The sequence below is a fragment of the Stomoxys calcitrans genome, chromosome 4, assembly GCF_963082655.1.
Source record: "Stomoxys calcitrans chromosome 4, idStoCalc2.1, whole genome shotgun sequence".
Lineage (NCBI taxonomy): Eukaryota > Metazoa > Arthropoda > Insecta > Diptera > Muscidae > Stomoxys > Stomoxys calcitrans.
The window spans coordinates 17654872-17676820 of record NC_081555.1 but is presented as its reverse complement, the minus strand read 5'-3'; the positions used below and the strand labels follow the sequence as shown (position 1 = coordinate 17676820).

The following is a 21949-nucleotide window of genomic DNA, read 5'->3' as shown; positions in this document are numbered from 1 at the left end:
GGGTTTCCTTAGGAAACTTCAATTCAGCCTGGCTGAATTAGGGTTTCCTTAGGAAACTTCAATTCAGCCTGGCTGAATTAGGTATTCCTTAGGAAAACTTCAATTCAGCCTGGCTGAATTAGGTTTTCCTCAGGAAAACTGAATTAGGTTTTCCTTAGGAAAACTTCAATTCAGCCTGGCTGAATTAGGGTTTCCTTAGGAAACTTCAATTCAGCCTGGCTGAATTAGGTATTCCTTAGGAAAACTTCAATTCAGCCTGGCTGAATTAGGTTTTCCTTAGGAAAACTTCAATTCAGCCTGGCTGAATTAGGGTTTCCTTAGGAAACTTCAATTCAGCCTGGCTGAATTAGGTATTCCTTAGGAAAACTTCAATTCAGCCTGGCTGAATTAGGTTTTCCTCAGGAAAACTTCAATTCAGCCTGGCTAAATTAGGTTTTCCTTAGGAAAACTTCAATTCAGCCTGGCTGAATTAGGTTTTCCTTAGGAAAACTTCAATTCAGCCTGGCTGAATTAGGTTTTCCTTAGGAAAACTTCAATTCAGCCTGGCTGAATTAGGTTTTCCTTAGGAAAACTTCAATTCAGCCTGGCTGAATTAGGATTTCCTTAGGAAAACTTCAATTCAGCCTGGCTGAATTAGGTTTTCCTTAGGAAAACTTCAATTCAGCCTGGCTGAATTAGGTTTTCCTTAGGAAAACTTCAATTCAGCCTGGCTGAATTAGGTTTTCCTTAGGAAAACTTCAATTCAGCCTGGCTGAATTAGGTTTTCCTTAGGAAAACTTCAATTTAGCCTTGCTGAATTAGGTTTTCCTTTGGAAAATTTCAATTCAGCCTTGCTGGATACGTTCCGGCTTCAATCTGGCGCCATAGCCATCCATAGCTTCGTTTTGGCTAATAGATAACAATTTTCATCTTAACTAAGGAATGCACCTGTACTAAAGTACCTCCATCAGGCTGTTGTTTTTTTTTTTTGTTCGGTTTCTGGGTTTCCCCTCGCAGGCGTCTTTATATTTCTTTCATTTTCCTCCAGAGTAGACGTTTCTCCGTATGTCTTGTTTTTAGAGAGATAAGCAAATTTGAAAGTTTTGTAATGTAGCCAAGTCGTATTATTATTGGTGGTGGAGTCCCGGAAATTCTGATTAACTTCAAGTTTTGTTGTTATTTTCCTCTTTTATTCAATACCCCCAGCCCATTTGGGAGATATGTTATGAATCCTAGTATTAACTATTTAAATAAAATATTGAGCTGATTGCTGAATAAAGTGTTAATTGCATAAGAACTCCGGCTGTTAATAGAAAAATCACATAAAAACAACCGTCGCCACCGGCGGCGCAGTAGTTTAAACAGAGGCAGCAGCAGCAGAAAAGACAACAATTATCACAGGGAGACACGGCATTCGATATTCTGTTGTTCTTTTTCAGCTTTTATTTGTTGTTATTAGTCTTCAAACCAGCAAGAACTTTAGTTTTATTTTCTTCTTTGTGTTTTCGTTTACGTGTTCGTCGTGTGCAGCAAGCAAGTGAATACTATGTACATATGTATATATTCGTGTATACGTGTGTGATTTTTTAGGTATAAAAATACTAAACAAAAACAATAAAGCTCACAAAGCCAACTCAAAGACAAAATCACATATTTCAGAAGCACTGTGCAAAGAGACAACATTTGGAGAACAAGAGAGATTGTCTTGGGTGAGTCACATACATTTATATTTTCAAAGAACGCAACGCAAAAGAAAGTATACAATAAAATATTACATCAAAATAGAACTAGTCAAAAATAAAAAGCGAAGGCATTTTTCGAGACATTAGCAATAAAGCAACATTCACAAATACATATAAAAGGATTTGGAGGGTTTTTGAAGATAATCCATGTGTGTGCGCGATTCCTAAAAGTTAGAAATACGGGTTGAAAACAGTGTTGCCAAATTACAAAAACCACCTGCGATTCATAAAGGAACTATATAAAGTTATAGACCTATTTGTAGCATACTTGGCACGGTTGTTTGCAGTTGTAAAAGAACACTATCTACAAAATTTTAATTTTAATCGGATAACAATTGCGGCCTCCAGGAGAAGTAAAATCGGAAGGTCTTCTTATATGGGAGCTATATTAAGTTATAGACCGATTTGGACCAATCTTAAGGTGCCATTCTAACATATGTTCTGAGCTTATGACATGACAAATCTTACTATTGTTAAAATTGCGCACATAGTGTGATAATAATGAAAGTAACACATGAGAATCAATTTTAAAAATATCATCGTTGGTTAGATATATTCCTACCTTATACAATAATTCGCTATAAATTTCTTAATTGTAAAGCTGTTTTTTTTTTAATCTTTTCAAAAACTTATCCGAATTTACACTTGGTTGTAACAAATATATGGGTACCTTTATGCATTCAAATCAGATAAATTGCCATCAGAGTTTTTCCTATAACGTTGTGCAGAATGATTTACTTGGCAACCCATAACCCGCATAGTGATACGACCGTAAACACCATATGTAGAAGAGAATTGTGTATGGGTTTCTAAAGAGACGCACAGAGATGTTTGTTTGGTTTTTTTTTTGCACTACACAACGTGGACTTTTTTTGTTTATGTTTATTGTTTTTGTTCTTTTCTCTCTTTGAGGGTGAAACACACTCTCTGTGGTAAACAAATCATATAAAAACGAGAGAATGAGAGAAAGAAAGTGTATGTGTGGGAGAACATTTTTAATATAGGGATGAGATTTCTGTGGTTGGTAATTGTAGTAGTTGTGATTACTGTGGTGGGGCCGACTAACACACTTCGTCGGATGAAGAGAAAAATAGCTGTGTCTGCTGCTGCCACTGGGGGCAGCACAGAGTGAGAGTTTTGTACTCTGCTGACTGGGCCGTCTTGTGTTTTTATACTATATATTTGTGAGTGGGACAATAACAAAAAAAAATAACCAACGCCACGAACACGAAGAAAATAACAACAAAAAAATATCAATACAACTCATCATATTAACAATACCGTCATCGTACGTACATATACACTACTACTAAATCAACGGCCAACGCCGAACGAATGAATGTCGTATAACGAACGCAGAATGAATCGAATTTTTTCCAAACAAACGACAGCCAGCAGCAAGATAATCATTACAAAAGGCGTCGTTGTTGCAAAAACAACGTTTTCACCGCACTCTTTTACATACTTGCAGTGAAAACGAACCAAAATAAAATTTCTTCTAGTTGTTTGTTTTATTATTATAAAAATATATAAAACTATGACTTTTTAAATGTTATACATTAACAATTTTTTTTTGAAAGATTGTGTTAAAGAAAGTATTCCTTTGTGCAGTGAGGAGGAACACTTATAAAACAAAGCAATATTTTTAAAATATTGTGTGCTAGTGTGTGTGTGATATTGGAAAACTATCACAAAAATTTTTATGTTTCCAAAAAACGTGTTTTCCAATTAAAAAGAATCTATGCGAAAATGTATTGATTGAGTGAAGATACACAAAGAAAGAAGAAAAAAACAAACACAAATTTTCTATGACTAGTCAAATACTAGCAAAAAACATGTGGTTTTGAATCACTGCTTATAAAAATATAGGTATATGTACATAACAAAAAAGCCTGACAAAAGTGAATGATAATTTTTACACAACAAAAGAACGAACAGCAGAGTGAAAAGAATAACAAACAAAAGCAAATTGAAACAAGAACGTTTCAGAGTGTGTCTATATATAATTAAATGCAGAATTAACATAAAAAGAATATGGATTTAAACAAAAAGTAGGTATGTTAGGTTATACACATGTATATATGTGTGCAAGTGAGTAATAATAATAAAAAAATATTATGTTTACCTTTTATTTCAATGTAACCCCTTTTTTAGTGATGTCTGTTGATTTTTTTTTAATTACTTAAATATTTCGCCAAGTTTTGTACATTTCTTGTATTAATGTCGGCCGAAAGTAATTTAGGTCTTATGAGCATGTGTAATTCTTGTATCTTCGCCCATCTTTCAAAAAGAAAAATTTACTACCACCCCCTATCCCCAACCCCTTTAAGCGACTTAGGTTATCTCTGGGTAATTTAAGTTTTTTAAACCAACTCTAAAACAAATAAAGTCAACTCAATGTTAAATAAAGTTCGAAAAAAATAATAATCTCCCATTTCTAGCCTAAAATGTGAAATGAGAACGGCCCCTATCCATACCCCCTGTGAGATAGATAAACAACAACAACAACAAGATACTCAAACAAATAAGAACAAGAAATGAGATACTTTTTCTAGAGACTATTCAACAGAGTTGCCGTTGTCGACATCGTATTCGTAGTCGTTGTGACTACCAATCACACATGCAAAATGTTCTATGTATTGGACTGCTTTTTGTGTTTTGGTGGCGGCCTTGTATTTTATTTTTCTTTACCTTGCGTACCTATACCTACTTGTGTTAAAAAAAATGAGAATCGTTTGAAATTATAAATCAGTTTTGTTTTCAATTTGCTGAAAGACTTTTTGTTATGAATTTCTCACGTTTGAAATCTTTTTAGAATTGTTTACTTTTTTGCATCAGTCAAAAAGATGTGGTAAAAAACTTTGTTTATTTTTTTATATTTACATTGATATTTTATTATGGGTACCCATGTGTTCGTCAAATATGGCAATATAAAGGTGGGGGAAAGTTCCCGGTTTGGGTTTTCATTTATTTCTTAAAGGGTTCACGGATGGGTCCTTTTCTTATTAAAAAAAAATGTTTTCAGTGTTTTTAATTAATCAAAATCATTATATCCGACAAATTTTTTTAAGTAACTATAATTGGATATCAATCCACGATTCTTTTATATCACTTATACACCTATATTAGAATTTTAATTTTAGTAAGAGAATTTATTATACATTTGTAGTACCTACATTCAATTATTAAAAGCTGGTTCAGCACTATTGCGTACATTTTTGCTATTGTCAAATGCGTATTAAGAAAAAAGTTTGTGTTTGAAAACAAAAAACACCCTGCAGCGACCATGCTTTTGTTTAAATAAAAAAAAACAACTAATTCAGTATGTACCTACCTAAAAATGATTTGAGTTGTTTGCTTTTTGCTGGTATTTACTTGCAATGTTGTCTCACTGAAATAGGGTTACCAACAAGTTATTTTATAAACCTTTCTTTTGCGGTTTGGGATATAAATATGTTTTGCGCATCTCTCGTCTAATGCCAAACTCGGTTTTAATACATGTACCGGCTAAAAACCCACAGTGTGTCACCCCCGGCGACTAATTGTAGTGCTAGCGGCACATCGTCTGCAACTTATAACTCCTCATAAATGCACTTGTTAGAAGAGCATTAGCTCATTCCATATGGCTGTCTGGAAGTAACCAAGGCCTCTTAACATCTGTGTAACGTTATATTTGACGTCGCCTTGTTTCCTATTTCGGCTACTGTCCGGTGGTATAATATTAACCTAAGAGCCGCCGTACTCTGAACCGAAAGCAGGAATTTTGCTTGGCATGCTGTCTGCAGTATCCGGACCTATATTTCGATCCCATATAGGCGGATGCTATGTATGTCTCCATTATGAGTTGTTATCATTTCGGGAGAGGCCGAGATGATAACAACCCATAATGGAGAAATATGCCGCATTCTATTGGATGAGATAACAAAATGTCTATATTTAATTCTTACTTTGCACAATGACTTCCGCTTGAACCCCTAGAAAGGGCGCAGTTGTTGTCTAATGTCGAATATGGTCTGTATAGGTCCATAACCTAATATATTTAGTTCTCATATGATCTGATCTCATGATTTTACTCCTTGAGCCCCTATAGGGCGCAATTATCCGATTCGGCTGAAATTTTGCACAATTACTTCCGCTATGGTCTCCAACATCCAAATCAAGTATGTCCCGAGTCGATTCAGAACCTGATATAGCTTTAACACCATTTTCCATTGTTTGTCTCTTAAAAGATACCGGGCAAAAAATTGACAAATGCGATCCATGGTGAAGAATATACAACTTAGCACACTTTTACTTGTTGATATTGCGTTTTTACAGTTTTTCGGGAGAAAAGTCAAAAAGTCAACTTAATTGTTACAAAATTTATCAGCAAAAGATTTGGTTTTCGCCAAACGAATTTCTTGTTTTACTGGATAAAGTAAAGTTTTTTTTCATAGTTCTTTAGTATTTTTTTTTTATTTTAATTTTATTGGCAACTCTTTTTTTTTTTTGTATACATTCCTATACTGTTTGGAGCAAAGCAGCACTAAAAGTACCGCTAAAGCATTACTAAGCACGCATATGTTTACGCAAACTTTCTCTCTCTCTCTCTCTGCTCTTGCTCTTTGGCCAATAAATAACAATAATAAAAACATAAAAACTTGTTTACATCACCATATGACACGCCACACCAATTCTCTCTTTATCTCGCTCAACTTCGTTCGCATTCATTTTGGAGAGGGGGAGGCCAAAAGGCCAAAACAAAACTTGAATTCTCATTTTTCAGCTGAAAGTGTGTTAAAAGTTCTATGTGTGCTTTAGTTGTATATGTATTCTCATGTTGAGGAAAAATTTTCAATGCAAGGGTTTACATAAGCCTAAATATTTGGTACAATGTTTAAGCACGTGTTCGAGACGAAAATCCACATTTCTTTGTGTAGATTTTCTTTCATAGGGTTTATGTGCTGACTTTCTTATCTAGGTACCTATGTCTGGTTAATATTTACTAGGTATTTTCTATGTTTATGTATTTAATTTTATTCCATGCTGAGCAGCAGGCGGTTAAAGTTCTCTTAAAATGTTGGCCAAGAACTTACAAACAATTTTCTGTTCTAATACTTCATGATCTTTGACTAAATCGCACACTTCATGAGCTGGCATACATGTAAATATGTATATAAACTGTTACAATTGTTATATTTCGTACAAATGTTATTTTAAGTATGAACTTAAGTAGCTCTAAACGACAACGAATTGTCATTCGTCGTTTTGAGTGAGGCGACGACGACGAATGTGATCGTTGTAGATGTGCACATCCTGCTCTTCTAGGCAGCATGTGTGCGAGTTGTATGGGCAGCGTGGGGGGACAAATAAAACAAAAGCGAAGATACGAATAGACAAAATTAAGAAGACAGGTCGCCAACACTCATTTATTGTTGCTGTTTGGTCGGCAAAGTATGTTATTTTTTTGTGTTTTGTTTTTATTTTATTATTGCCTTTTTACTTTCATATTTGTATACACACCAATACATAGACGTATTTGAGAGCAACGTTTTTCCACTACGTTTTTGGGGGGTACCCTCATCGTCTTCTTCCACCGTCATATTTATTCATTGTTTGATAATGCTTGTAGCACCAGCAGCAGCTCATCGTTGTTTTTGTTACTGTAGCTGTAGTTGTTGTTGTTTTTACTTTGTGTCGTATCGTCGTTGTCATATTCATTCGTAGAATGGCGTCGTTTTCGCTGTTATTATTAAATACACCAATAGTTGTTGATATTCAACAAAAACAACAACTATTATACACACAAAAGCAAATACGCGCAATGAAGTCTTGTAAACAAGCAGCACAACAGCAACAACAACAGGGATATAAACAATACCGATCGACGGCAATAGAAAACAATTTTTATAACAATATAATAAATGACGCCGCAGGTTAAATTTGTTGTTTAATGGAAATAAAAATTTACAATCTGATTTAAAATAGATAGGTACATGAAATACTAATTCCAAGGAGTTTTTTTAATTATTTATTAATTTTTAAATATTTTTTTTTAAGTTCTTACGAATTTGTGTAATTTTGACCAGTCACGATGAAATGACGGGTTTTTACGTTTTGGTTTAGGATTGCCAAATCAATGGAAAACAGTAATGCACTGTGACCAAAATAATAAGTACCTCATATTCGCTTTTCGCCATATTTTTCGCCGATTACTTTTTTTAGATAATAGATTTTAAAGCAAAAAAAAACCTGCTGATTTCATTCAGGAGGACATTTCCTCAATACTTATGGTGAAATGTTAATAAAATTGTTGTTAAATAATTATTATTTTCGTAATGTTTCAAAAAAGTATTCGCGAAAAAAGGATTTTCAACGTCGAAAAACGAACACAGGACCAACCATAAGGTCGTAATAACCATTTTCCCCAGGAAAAAGAGACTAGTGTCATCATTAGGAAACTAGGGAAGACCTGCGAACAATAGCAAAATCTCTTGTGTTTGTTCCAAAATGTGTTGAAACCTAAACAAAGTGAAGAAACACGCGGTAGGTCAAAGAAGACAACGAGGCTATCCTTAGCTTAAGAACATTTGAGTTGGTTCGGATCCGTACATGAAAACAAAACGGCGAATATGTATCTTGTGGAGCGATAAAATCAAAATAAATTTTCATTTGTTTCTCTTTCGAGACGAGCTCAATGATCGGAGATTGCAAATGGAAAAGGAAAGCCAAAGATAGCAACACTCACCAACCACTATGGGACACGTTTCGTCTTTGATTAGAAGACTTTTTAACCATATTAGGTGTGATGGCTTCAAAGGCCGTTCGTTGGTATGTTATATTTGAATCGTATTAATTACGAAAACGCATCTATGATAAAATTACCACATTAACCACGCTCGACATCCCTGTCTATTAGCTGTTTTTTTGCATGTATTTTTGTGTAATGACAGACTTTTTTTCTGTGGCAGTATGAGATTGTTTCTCTTGGTATGGAGTTTGCCCAATATATCGTATTACAGGTATTATGATCCGATTGGAATGCAATAAAATATTAGAGAATACAATGCTACCATACGCAGAGGAAAACATGCCCTTTCGATGGGTGTTTCAACAGGACAAAGATCCGAAACACACATCCCGTTGCGTCAAAGATGGTTCCAGGAAAATAAGATAAAGCTGCTGGGCTGGCCAGCTAGTCTCCTGAATTTAGTCGAATAGAAAACCTTTAAAAAACGTATCGGTACAGAAACATTTCAAAATAATGATCAACTTTGGAATTTTTTACAAAAAACTTGGTATGAAATCCCAGTTGAAACCTGTCGCCAACTTATAAGCAATATGCCAAAAAGAATTCACTAGATAATACAAAATAAAGGTGGGTACCCGGTGTACCTTTAAGCAAAAGGAAAAATAAGAATTTATCCCAAAAATATTGAATTTACTTATTTTATTTGAAGGTTTATAGATTGTACTTATTATTTTGTTATTTTGAATTTATTTATCTCGAAAACTCTTGCAAAAGTTTTTTTTATAAAATTCTTTTAGGTTCTAAAAATAAAATGTGAACTGTGGTTTGTGTTGCAATAAATACGTTTATCAATTAACTTAAAAATATACAAAAAAACTGTTGTACTTATTATTTTGGCCACATGTGTATATATAGGGCAAGAGTTGTCTTTCACGCTCGTTATAAAATGTTGGATTTGAAGTTCTATTTCCTGTCTAGCAAACCGCTCAAACATTTCGAACTTTAAGTAGGGACGTATCTTTCATTTAGAATCGCTTACGTTTCACCCTAATGAACATGGTTTTTATAAGCTAATTACTTGTTAAACATTTGTTTACAATTGTCACGATATATACATATTATGGTTCTTTTCTGATATCTTGCGACATGTTTGGCCTCTTATCTGTATTTCAGTAAATGCAAATATCAACAAATACACATTTCTTTTGCTTCAAAAACAACATGGCGTCATTTGCTTGATTAATCATATTTTTTTAAAGGGGCAAACTGACGTTTCAAACGTCCGCTACATACAATTTGCAAGTAATTCTACATGAAGGGAATAAATCGGAATTTGATTTTGTATACTATTGAGAGTTTTGATTAGTGGTTTCCTGAAATTGCACATTTTGGGAAACCATATTGTACGTTTATGATGGCAACCCTAACTACGGTGCTTATTATTGGCGACTTGTTAAAGTGTCCACACTTCTATCTAAACAACCAATTGACATATGTAGCACAACAAACAAATCTTAGAACGATGTTAGGAATTGTTTTTAGCTTAAAAGCAGGTGCGTACATATATATTCATGAGAAATGTATAAGAGAATGCGAATTATTAAGGAAATATAAAATACCTATGTAGGTACCCAGGTATCTTTAAAAAAACTTTAAAATTACATATGAACTATAAACCAAAATTCCGATACATACATATAAATAATGTAGAGTGAAAAAGAATCTTTCTGCTTTTAAAACTATTGTTTATTTAATGTGCATAATTCGAGATATATAGACATGTATATTGAGTATCTATTCATAAAAAAACAGAAACATGCTAACTAAAATCTGTAAAATAAATATACTATAGTATATCTACATAGGTTCCTTCCATACGTATTCATAGTAAGCGTAAAAATTTCAACTTTGTTTGTATTATAACTAAACCTAATTACATTGCAGTATAACAGATGATAGCAATGTTTAACATGATTAAAAAGATGATTCCATGAGTTGTTTGTTTTCGTCATGTCCATTCGTTTTTACTACTGCTTTTCTTGTACATATTCACACACTCACAGTCACTCACTCACTCACACAAGTGTAGTTGACATTGTGGGGGTCTCTTTTAGCTCATGCCAGCAACAATGCCTATTAAACATGTGTTCATTGCTGAGTGGAGGACGCCGACAGAAAAATAAAATCGTTTATCTTTCTCTAACATTGCCGTTTACGTGCCAATTCCCATAAAAGTGGGTGTCGTTGATGCTGTTTGTTGCCTTCCCTCTGATATGAATATGTTTATTTAAGAGAGAGCCATGGTATTGTTAAGAGAAAACAAAAATACATTTGTATGGATGAATGTCATATATGGTATGTGCTTAAGAGGAAACGGGTCATTAGTTCGAATTACCAGACCTGCATTTTTGTTATTTTGCTTGCCCTCAAATGGACATTTGTAAAACATAAACAAAGTAAAAGGGCTAGTTTATCGTTGTATTAGAATGAAGATGACAGAATGCTATAAACAAGCTACATATGTACATACTAAAGATTAACGTATAATGAAAACAAATAGAAATGAGTAACTCTTGCCTTTTTATAGGGGCTTTATATATCATATGCGCGTCATGCAACCGTGACATTTAACATTTTCCAAGGATGTAGGAGTCTTCAATATACATACACCATCGATGCACTTTTGTATACTCTTTACGTTACTGTCATTTAAGAGCTAGGAAATTTATTCATACCTTCTAGCAGGGTTGCCAGTATTTTTCCCTTCCTTGTTCCCAAATTTCGAAACCTTTGTCCTCAAAAATTCCAATAAAAATACCCAAACAATTTTGAAAAAAATTGAAAAATCTCTTTTTAGGCAGACAAAGAATATTGAATATGAACTATAAAACGTATTTGTGTATTTGCTTTACTGCTTCAAAACTTAGCGTGCTTTCTACAGACAGACGGACGGACGGACATGGCTAGATCGACTTAAAATGACATGACGATCAAGAATATATATACGTTAGGGGGGTCTTAGACGCATATTTCAAGGTGTTACAAACCGAATGAAGAAATTGGTATACCCCCATCCTATGGTGGAGGGTATAAAAAATGCCTATGAGCCATAAACTGAACACACCCATCTGCCAAAACGTCAACACAAAAATTAAAAAATTATAATAATTGAAGACGTGTCGGTAAAAAATAGGAAATTATTATCTCTAAAAATCTTTCAACAAAAAATTATTTTGAAATAATTAATAAACAAATGTCAAACATAGACCGAGCAAGCCGGTGTGAATGTTTCAGTCGTTTTCGAAAACACAATGAGCTAAACGAGACAATGTAAAAGCATTACTGCCAAAACCACTAACTTTTCTCACTCGATTCGTTCGCAAAATCTTTTAAATCAGTTGTTGACGAACGAATTAAGCGACAAAAAGTAAATGGTTTGACGGTTAGTATAATCAATCTGGATAAATTACATTTTGTTGTAGAGGCCGTTACTTAATTTGCAGACTTTGTATTGAATATTGATAAGTAGTTATCTACATGTTTTTAATTTTTTTATTTTTTGCTATTCTAAACAATAACATTTGCGAAAGTGTATTCAATAAATAACAAAACTTAAATAAAACAAGCACATTGATGATGGTGACATTTTCACATTTTCCACATTCCATTCCGGTTAATATTAGATTTCCGTTAATGGCTCGCTGCTTGCTCTTTCATTCTCTCTTTTTTTTTACCTTAAGATGTTTGTTATTTATTCTCTCTCACTCTCTCTCTCTCTCTCTGACAACAATAATTAATTATTGGGCTTGGTAATAAGAGTGTTCGCGTACTCAAAAATTTGTGCAAATTTGCACAAATTGTTACTGGAAGTCAGTGTTGCCAGTATTGGGGATATCTCCCCAAATTGGGGAATTATTTTAGAAATGGGAACGAAATGTTTGACTTGGGGACTTAATTTTTTCGTAGCAAAAATTAAATTTTTTGAGAGGAATTTTCAAATCAAAATTTTGTATTTTGCCTTTACTATTTTTTATGGTAAACATGCTATATTTGCTGTTTATGGTCTTAGTAAATCACGAATAATTGATTATTATTATTTATTATCTCATGATATCGATAACATCTTTGGATAGGATTAAAATTAAACACAGAAACTGTACCAATGAGAGATTATGTATGCAAGATATCGATAACAATCTATTAGTCTAACTTGGCACTAGGCACAGACAATAGATGAATTTTTCCTTCAAAAAAATGACAACTACAAACAACGATTAGAAATCTTATGGCCCTTTTAGACGGCGCATCATGGTCGTACTCATCGTGTGTACGTGTTGATAACAGCTTTTACCAAAAACGGTACATCGAATTTTTCTTTCCTTTGATTTTATTTAAATGTTGATAGTTTACTTCTCATTTTATAACTTTATTTGACACAGAACGTGTTTTTCAATATCTTGGGAGCTATATCTTAATTGTGCCATGTTGGAAAATTACGCGAAAATACCTAATGTTTCTTCGCTATTTTCTTTTTTTTTTTTTGTTATATTAAAATATCTATGGAGATTTTTAGAACTTCCATTTTCTTGTTTCCTTTTTGTTTACCCTGAGTGTGCAATAAATGCCATACATGCATATGCGTAAACTAGTGTAAAAAAAAGAGAACACATTTAAATTAGTATTAAGGGGAATGCATTTATTAGTTATCAAACTAAATTGCATATAAATTAACGGTGCAACGGCATAACTATGAAAATGATGTTTTTGGCTTTGCTTATAATGCTGAGTTTACATGGCACATCTGATGTATGGTTATTGCAATAGTATTAGTGAAAACAAAGGTGTATGCTTCATATGTATACATAAGCATCAGTCATGGCAGAAAAATCAAAATCATTTGATTTTTTTCGATGAATGACGTCTATCGATTACTGTTTACAAAGAAATGTGTAATCATTAATTGACAGATATTGAAAAACACGTTCTGTGACAAATAAAGTTAGGAATTGAGAAGTAAAGTATGAAAAATTAAATAATATCAAAGAAGAGAAAAACTCGATGTAGCGTTTTTGGCAAAACATGTAATCAACACGTATACACGATGAGTACGATCGTGATGTGCCGTATAAAAGGCCATAAAAGCATTGTCTATTCTTAAATATAAATAGACACAAGTTGATAAACAATTACTGAACATTGAAAAAATGGCCCTTAGTTGATTTTGAACTTTGTTAAAAATTCCCGAACAAATAAATCTTACGCCGAAGGTTAAATGGTTTTCTTATCATATCTCTATGTTGCGATGCCAATCATCACCCCACCCCCACCAACAATATTTAAGAAGGAAAAAGTATAAAACGATCACCTGCTAAATTTTGTTAAACTTGTCAACAAAGCTTTCGCCTGTTTTGTGAGTTTCTATATTTTGTTTCTTCTGAGTTCAGTTAAAGTTTTCTTTATCACTTTTATTGAAATTTTTAAATAAAACAGCCATGCTAGTCAACTACTTTTAGGCGGATTTTTTAATTTTATTTATTTTATAAAAACTGAATATTTTTTATTCATGTTTTTATTCTTTAATTTTTTTTATTTAATTTTTTATTCAGATATTTATTTTTTTTAATTATTATTTTTTTATTTTTTATTTCTTTTATTTTAATTTTTTTTCTTTTTCTTTTATTTTAATTTTTTTTTTGTTTTTTTTTTTTTACTTTATTTTTTTTTTTATTTTCATTTTTAAAATATATATTTATAATTTTAATTTTTTAATTTTATTTATTTTTTATTTTCGTTTTTATTTATTTTTAGTTCTTTTTAGTTTTCCTTTTTTATCATGGTAACAATAGTGGAGAAAGAGAGAAGAAACAATATGGAAATAATTGTAATTTAGTTAATCGTCATTTAGGTATATCATACCACGAAAATGCATTTCATTGAAATGCGAAATATCGATGCGAATAATAGAGAAAAGAGAAAACCCAGACCTCGAGCTTGAATTAAAACCAACAATATTTAATCGTCTATCCTTAAAGGCGATATTATTTGTGCATCAAAAAATAGCGCCTTTAAGTGTAATAGTAGCTTCTAAGGCAGAACATTTAATTTACACACAGTGAACATTGATATGCAACGTACATATGTATGCTTCAGAGTAGCAGCCTTCATCTATTGATAGTGGAAAACGAAACAGCCCATTGGGCGGAATGCTTATCTTATCAATTACTTTATCATTTGTTTATGTGTTGACTTTTTATTTGTGCTTGCATATTAATACATACCTATACAACTATATGTTCATGTATATATACACACATGAAGTATTTATTTGAGAGGGAACAGACAGAGGGGAGCGTAGTCAACAATGTGTCTGGTGTGCTAACTTTGGGCCTGATTTTGTTTTGCTCTATATGAGCCAAAATGTGAGTTATCGCTTGTTATCGAAAAAAATGTAGTCGTGGGTTGTTGTGAGGTTTGAACAAAATATTTTGTGTGAGTGTGGTAGCTGTTGTTATTCAACCATTATTATTTCTTTTGTTTTAAAATGCGTGAAAATACCGCTTAGTGGTGTGTGGAAGACGGCAATGTGTATGAATTTCTTTCGATTGGGTTTTTGTAGCTTATTTGAGTTTTTCATCAAAGCCAAAATAAAACTATTGACTGAAGAAGATTTCGTTCTACCTATATGGATTCCCGCCTCTCTCTTCTTTTTAGTCTCTGAGTAAGTGGATTTTGTGTATTTGTACACTTTTGTTTCCAAATGTGAGGAGAAAAAAATTATACTTGTCATTCACTTTAGCTTATTCTTCAGTTGTGTTCACTAAAAAAGAAATCGCGCCGCGTAGTCTTCGTCGACGTCGTCGTTGAAAGAGCAACACACAAATGTTCTAATTGTTTTCACAACGTCGTCAGTCGCCGTTCAGTTGACAATTTGACTTTTAGTTGTGTTTCGCATGTCGTAGCCAGCCGATAATATTATTATAATATATATATATATATATGTACCATCAACCTATCTACCTCGTGTTGTTTTGCATTTGTTATATAGACGATTACGACGCTAAAAAAGAAAATAAATAAAAATATTAATATTATAAAAAGAAATATTTCACAATACGCCAGATTATAAGTGTGGTGCATTTCTCGTACTCTTAAAAATACTATCATAGGTATATGTATTATGTGCATAATACATACGTTTGTATATTTTAAAGAAAGGCAATTTTTTCGATTTTTCCTCCATACCTAGTTGTTATATAAAAAATAAAAGTGAACATTGATGTTAATCAACGTGCTTAACCAATATAATTGATATCAGCAATCACTCAAACACAATAATTTAATGTTAAACATATTTTTTATTACTATTTGCAATTTAAATATAATGCTTCAATGAGTATTGTACTGTACTTGTTATTTGCCGTGTTTTATTTACCCAATAAGCGGATTTGTTCGCCTAGTTTGTATGAAGAAAAATATCCCCGGTTGGCTTAGCGGCTAATCTTATCGCTGTTTATTAAAACATAGGGTCTCATCATTCAATCTGAATTACAAAACAAAAAGAAGAAGAACGCAACATATTTATTCAAAGATCACGGCATCCGGGTAGCCGAGTTGGTAGCCTGCTTGGTTTACCAGTGCAGAGGTCATGGATTCGATTACCGCCAGAAGCCTTGGTCTGTCGCTAATGTAGGACTGCCACTCTTAGCTTACCTAACCTATTCAATGATTAAAAGTTCTGGAATAAAATCACATTTTTGGAGAAACATTTATTTAAAATTAACATGACTTATTTTGTTTTTATTGATATTTGTCTATTTTGGACGTGTGTCAGTGCTGCCAACGTATAAAGTACGAAGCATTTAACGTCAAAACAGAATGAGCGTGTTGTGCTTTGTTTTTGATCGTTGCTTTGTAAATGCAGCTCTGCACACAAACCCCGCAAAAGCAACGCGGAAAAGTTAAAAACAAATATTCAACTTTGACACCTGACAGCGAGCGGCATCCTGTGCTATCACATGTAAGTTAGCAAACAAATGTCAAAAAATTAACTCACAAAAGTTAAACAATTATTAACTTTGATGACCAAAAGCACTACTTTAAGCTGAGTATTCTGTTCAAGCGGAATGCTGTCAAACTCTATATAAAAAAAACGTCGACGAAACGTTGGCTGAAAATAGGTGGAAGCAGAATAGAATACAAACACTTACGTGTGGCATTTTTGCAACGCGACGCTCAAAACCAAGCTCAACGCCTTTAGTGGGAAGAGCGTTTTATATCCGCTAGACTGGTAAATAAAACAACCTAAGTATTAATTATCTGTTAATATATAATGAATTAAAGTATTGTAGAATACTGACAACTATGTACAAATGATTATTTATTGTGGTAACACTGGCAACTATGTACAAATGATTATTTATTGTGGTAACACTGCCAACATAGCCGTTATGCTAAATTATTCTTCAATGGTAACCCCAAAGAGCTTTTTAAGATCTTTGCACTAAAGAAATCGGTTTAATGTACCGCAACGATCCAGCATTTCGAGTGGCTGGTCAGCAATCGCTGACACGCACAACGTGTGGCTACAACAACAATAACCAAGTAAATAAAAATGCCAAACTTATAATTCTGGGTGTTGTGGCAACACTGCCAACAAAGCCGTTATTCGAAAGCCGTTATTTGAAAGCCGTTATCCAAAGTGCCGTTTAATTTAAAGATTTTGCCACCATGAATATGTCAAGAAGTAGCAATTCTAAATAGGGAAGAGGAAGACTTTATGCTAACTTGAATGAAGTATTTATAAAATATTAAGCTAACCGGTTTAAGAGGTTAAGTTTGCAGTTAGAAGAATTTTTTTCATTTTAGTGCAGGTGGGTAGACAGCTTTGTTGTCATATACCAGGCTTCTTAAGTCATGTTTAACCACAGTATTCGAAATCAGCTGTTTTTCCTTTATAAAATCATCTGATTTCGATAAGTTGGAGAACGTATCAAGGGACAAAAAAGTAGTGGGTATGGCTGTGAATTAAACGAAAAAGGCGTAACTTGAAAGATATTTCCGAGCAAATTACAGGGTTCTAACATATTTTTGGGGCATATGGAAATAACCCCGTCAATAGACCAGAATCATAATTTTTCAATATCTACAGCGGTCAAAAAAAGTATTCATCATTCAATGTTTTTTTTTTAATAAGTCTACAAAAGACAATTGGAATAAATACATATTAAACTAATGATGCAGTAGTGCTTGTGTGATATATATGTACACAATTTCATTGTTTTTAAAGAAAAAAATAGTATTTATTGGAACAAAAAGGGCCATTTTACAGCTGAACACAAAAAATTAAACAAAAAAAGTATTCATCATTGCAAAAAAACAAAAAAATAAATAACATAATTTAAAAAAATTAATACTTTGTTATTCGACCACCGCGTCTTATAACTTCTTTTAAACGGTTTGACATCGATTGGACTAATTTAGCGGTTATATTTTGGTCTATATTAGTCCATTCCTCCATTATCACCTGTTGCATTTGACTCTTGCTCGAAAAATTGCGCGTTCTCAATTTGCGTTCGAGATGTTCCCAAAGATGTTCAATTGGGTTCAAGTCGGGACTTTGAGGAGGAGTTTTAATGACTTTGGGGCAGTTATACAGCATCCACATCTTGGTATTTAAAGCAGAATGTTTGGGGTCATTATCTTGATAATATTGAAAGTTATTACCAAGCCCAAGTTTTACAGCACTATCTTTTAAATTCCTCTTTAAAATGTCAATGTAATACTTATGATCCATTACTCCATTAATAATTTCAAGATTTCCCGCTCCTGAAGCCGCCATACACCCCCAAACCATTAAACCACCTCCACCATGTTTTACAGTAGCAACTGTGTTTCGTTCTTCAAGCTCTGTATTTGGTTTTCTGTACACTATGACCTTTCCATCGCACCCAAAAAGATTAAACTTGCTCTCGTCTGCAAAAATGACTGTTTTCCAAAATGATTCGGGCTGTTTTACATACATTTTTGCGAAGTTTAGCCTTTTCACTCGGTTTATTTTATTTATAAAGGGCTTCTTACGTGCAGTTCTTCCTCTGTAACTATGCCTTTTGAGTGTATTTCGAATTGTTTGTGTAGTAACTTCCTTCCCTAAATATTCCATAGTGTTTTTACGAAGAATGGTCGCATTTGTCTTCGGAGTTTTCTGAACTTGCCGCACTAGCCAACGCACATCTCCAACTGAAAGTGCTTTTGGTCGACCAGATCTTGGTTTATTGTCAACAGTTTTCGTTTCTGTCCACTTTCTGATGATGGATTGTATAGTAGATCGTGGTCTATTTAATATTTCACTGATAGTTTTTTGAGTTAAACCATTCCTGTGGTGTTTTATTATCAAAACTTTTACCTCATCAGAAACCTCGTTTTGCTTACGACCCATTTTGACAAAAACTATATTTTCAATGAAATTAAATATTTGCTGTCAAGGGCAAAGCCTCCTTTACTAAATAAAACAGAAAAGGGGGATTCCCAAATAATATTTGAATTTGACTTTGATGATAGCACATCAATGATGAATACTTTTTTTGTTCTGTTTTTGGTGTTATTATATAAAATTGCATTTTTTGCGCTAATTAAATTTATTTTTTGAATTTATTTTAAAACATATTACGAAAAATAAACTATTGCATAAAACTGCATTATTTGTTTACTTTAAATTTTCTTCAATTACCCAAAATAAGTGAATTTATTATCAATTTTGCTAATGATGAATACTTTTTTTGACCGCTGTACATATATTTGTATGCCCACATCAATTGATAACAAGAGATATTTATTATTTTTTTATTTCAATTAGAATGTCGCCAGACAATCCCACACAAATATTGACGTCTCATGATTTAAATCAATTCCGTACCTTACAAACCGTGTCAACAGCCACAGTTGTGGCAGCCGCAAATAGCCTAAGGACTGTGGCAGGTTCAAATATTAATCAGTCTCAGCAGCAGCCACAACCGCATCAACACGCGCCGTCGAACAATCTAAATATCACATCAACAGGAACGAGCACAAATAATTTGAGCAACCTTCTAGCAGCGGCCTCTAAGGTCAATAATAACATACTGAATTTGTCTTCTGCAGCCAACTCGTTATCTCCAACGACGGCAGCATTTAATTCAACAACAATGCCGGCTACTTCAAAATATGTTCTCTTGCAACAAAATCGTAATGGCCAATTTACAGCATACGATGGGACCACCACAGCCATAACAACCACCAATATAGTAGGCAGTGGCAATAGCAACAATAATGGTGGCGGTGGTGGTGCTGCTCCAACCACAGGCAATATTGTGCTGTTGGCAACTGAACCATTGGAGGCACCCACATCTTCGTCGTCGGCCACCTCTGCTGCACCCGGCAATATGGATCATCATCACAGTCAAAACGCCAACAATGCACATCATCATTTGCCACAGCAGCAGCATCATATAATTTCATCGCAGTCCTCGGTGGCAGCTACAAATGATAATGATGAAGAATTGCACTCTTTGTCCTGGTTGAATAATTCCAATTTAATTAAGGAAATTGTAACCACAACAACAACATCTACCAGCAGCAATCAAACAAATCCTGTAACATCGAATACAGCCAAGCGCACCTTGTTTGGCAATAGCAATATTTGCATTGTCAATGCCGCAAATGCCCATGATTTGATTGAGGAGTTGCCCCATCACGTAGCCAGTGAGGAACAAGTGATAGCCACAAATGCCTCCACAAACTCTTCATCGGTGGCCGCAGAGTTGCCAGCAGAGACACAAATCACCACGTTGAGTGTTAGCGATTTTCAACAGCAATTTAAACGTTTTAGCGCGAGTGACTTAAAGGATGCCAAATCACATACAGTTTACGGTAATATAGCCGCTACCACAACAGTACATGTGGGCCCAAGTGGCACCACAACCGTAGTGGAATATAAAGCTGGTGCAAACTTTCTACCAGCTACCCGTCAGATATTGAACAATTCCAATAGTGTGGGCAGTATAACACAAATCAATGCCACCAATCTGAGCAATAGTCAATCTTCCTTTGTGCCTTCTTCTGCATCATCCTCATTCGCATCATCATCATCAAATACCGCATCTGCTGCAACAGCAAATACATTATCCTTGGTGTCTACGGCGGCGGCGGCAACAACACCAGTGCTAGTTGCTACAGGGTCCAAACAATTAACGCTGCCCAGTACCACTTCAATCGTTGCCAATGGCAATGGTGGCGGCGGTGGTGGTGTTACTAATGGCAACCTGGCAACAATGACAACAAATGGAAGCAGTTCTTCTATTAACACACTTTATCAAGGTCATAAACAGCAAGTGCAATCAAACAATGGAGTTTCAAATACAACACCCATGTCGACGACCAGCAGCGGAAGTACAACCCACCATCCCCACAAAAAGTATTTAAGGGAGAAAATGAACGTTTTGGATCAAGGTGGAGGCGGTGGTGGCATTGTTATTGGATCATCACCCACATCCTCGACAGCGACAGCCAATAATGTTACTAATAACTTTAACACCAGCAACAGCGGCTCCGTGGCATCGTCCTCCTCCAATCTTGTCACAGTCTCCACGTCTCTTGCAATGGCAGCCTCAGCAGCGGGTTCTACTATTACAGTCGTTTCTTCACCTGCCTCGTCCAATACATCGCTATCGTCCTCTCTTTCAACAGCAGCTATCAACGGTGGTAGCAGTCCACCATTGAGCAAGACATCCTATTTCACTTTAAGTGGTTCTTCGACGCCCATAGCTTTAAACTATAGTAGCTCAAACTCATCTACAACAGCTCCATTTATAGCGGTTTCATCTACTAACTCTTCATCGTCCGCTGCCTCGCCCACAACATTAAGTACCACGGGTATTCCTGCTGGTTATACCTTAGTCAGTCATCCAGCATTACCACTGTCGGTATCAGCCCACCATCCCCACCAGCAGCAACAACAAATTGTGGTGTAAGTATACATTGATGTATATTAGGGTGAGTCAATTTGTGTGGAGCAATAAAACACGAAGCAGTTAAAAATTGGACAATACATCATAGGTCTAAATTCAAAATCGAGCCATCGGCTTTTAAAGACAAAGTCCGTCCATAGCTAATTGTCTGCTATGTCCAAACGACCAACTGTAGGATTCTTGGGTATGTTCGTCTTTTCATTCCGTGTCGTTTGTCCGTCCGCTTTTCTTACCCAATCATTACGAAATTGTCCACATATCCTAAAGGAACTCTATGAATTTAGATATAGCACCCATATATATGTACATATCGCCCGTTTAATACAATATAGAATGTTCTAGTTCCCATTTGGAATGATCTGGTAAATTTTGTCAAATTCAAACGGCTCCCATGTAAATACAATCCGATGGACGGACTTCGTCGTTCAAAACCGTAAGCTCGATTTTGTCGATTAAAAAATTGACCCACCCCAATGTATATAATAAAATAAATAATG

General features: G+C 34.3%; 1 protein-coding gene across 4 annotated transcripts in view; it reads left to right on the top strand.

The window, feature by feature from the left end:
• LOC106084126 (uncharacterized protein DDB_G0283357) overlaps positions 1–21949 on the top strand; it is a 56818-nt gene that overhangs the window by 23275 nt on the left and 11594 nt on the right. Inside the window, exons 1-2 of one of the 4 annotated variants that reach the window (XM_013247607.2) lie at positions 2590–3772; positions 19304–21451. In XM_013247607.2, the coding sequence (XP_013103061.2) occupies positions 3756–3772; positions 19304–21451 (2165 nt within the window). In that variant the 5' untranslated portion in view covers positions 2590–3755. Of the gene's footprint in view, positions 1–2589; positions 3777–15232; positions 15618–19303; positions 21452–21949 lie in introns of those variants that run through there. The other 3 variants (XM_013247609.2, XM_013247610.2, XM_013247608.2) reach the window with 3 other exon arrangements.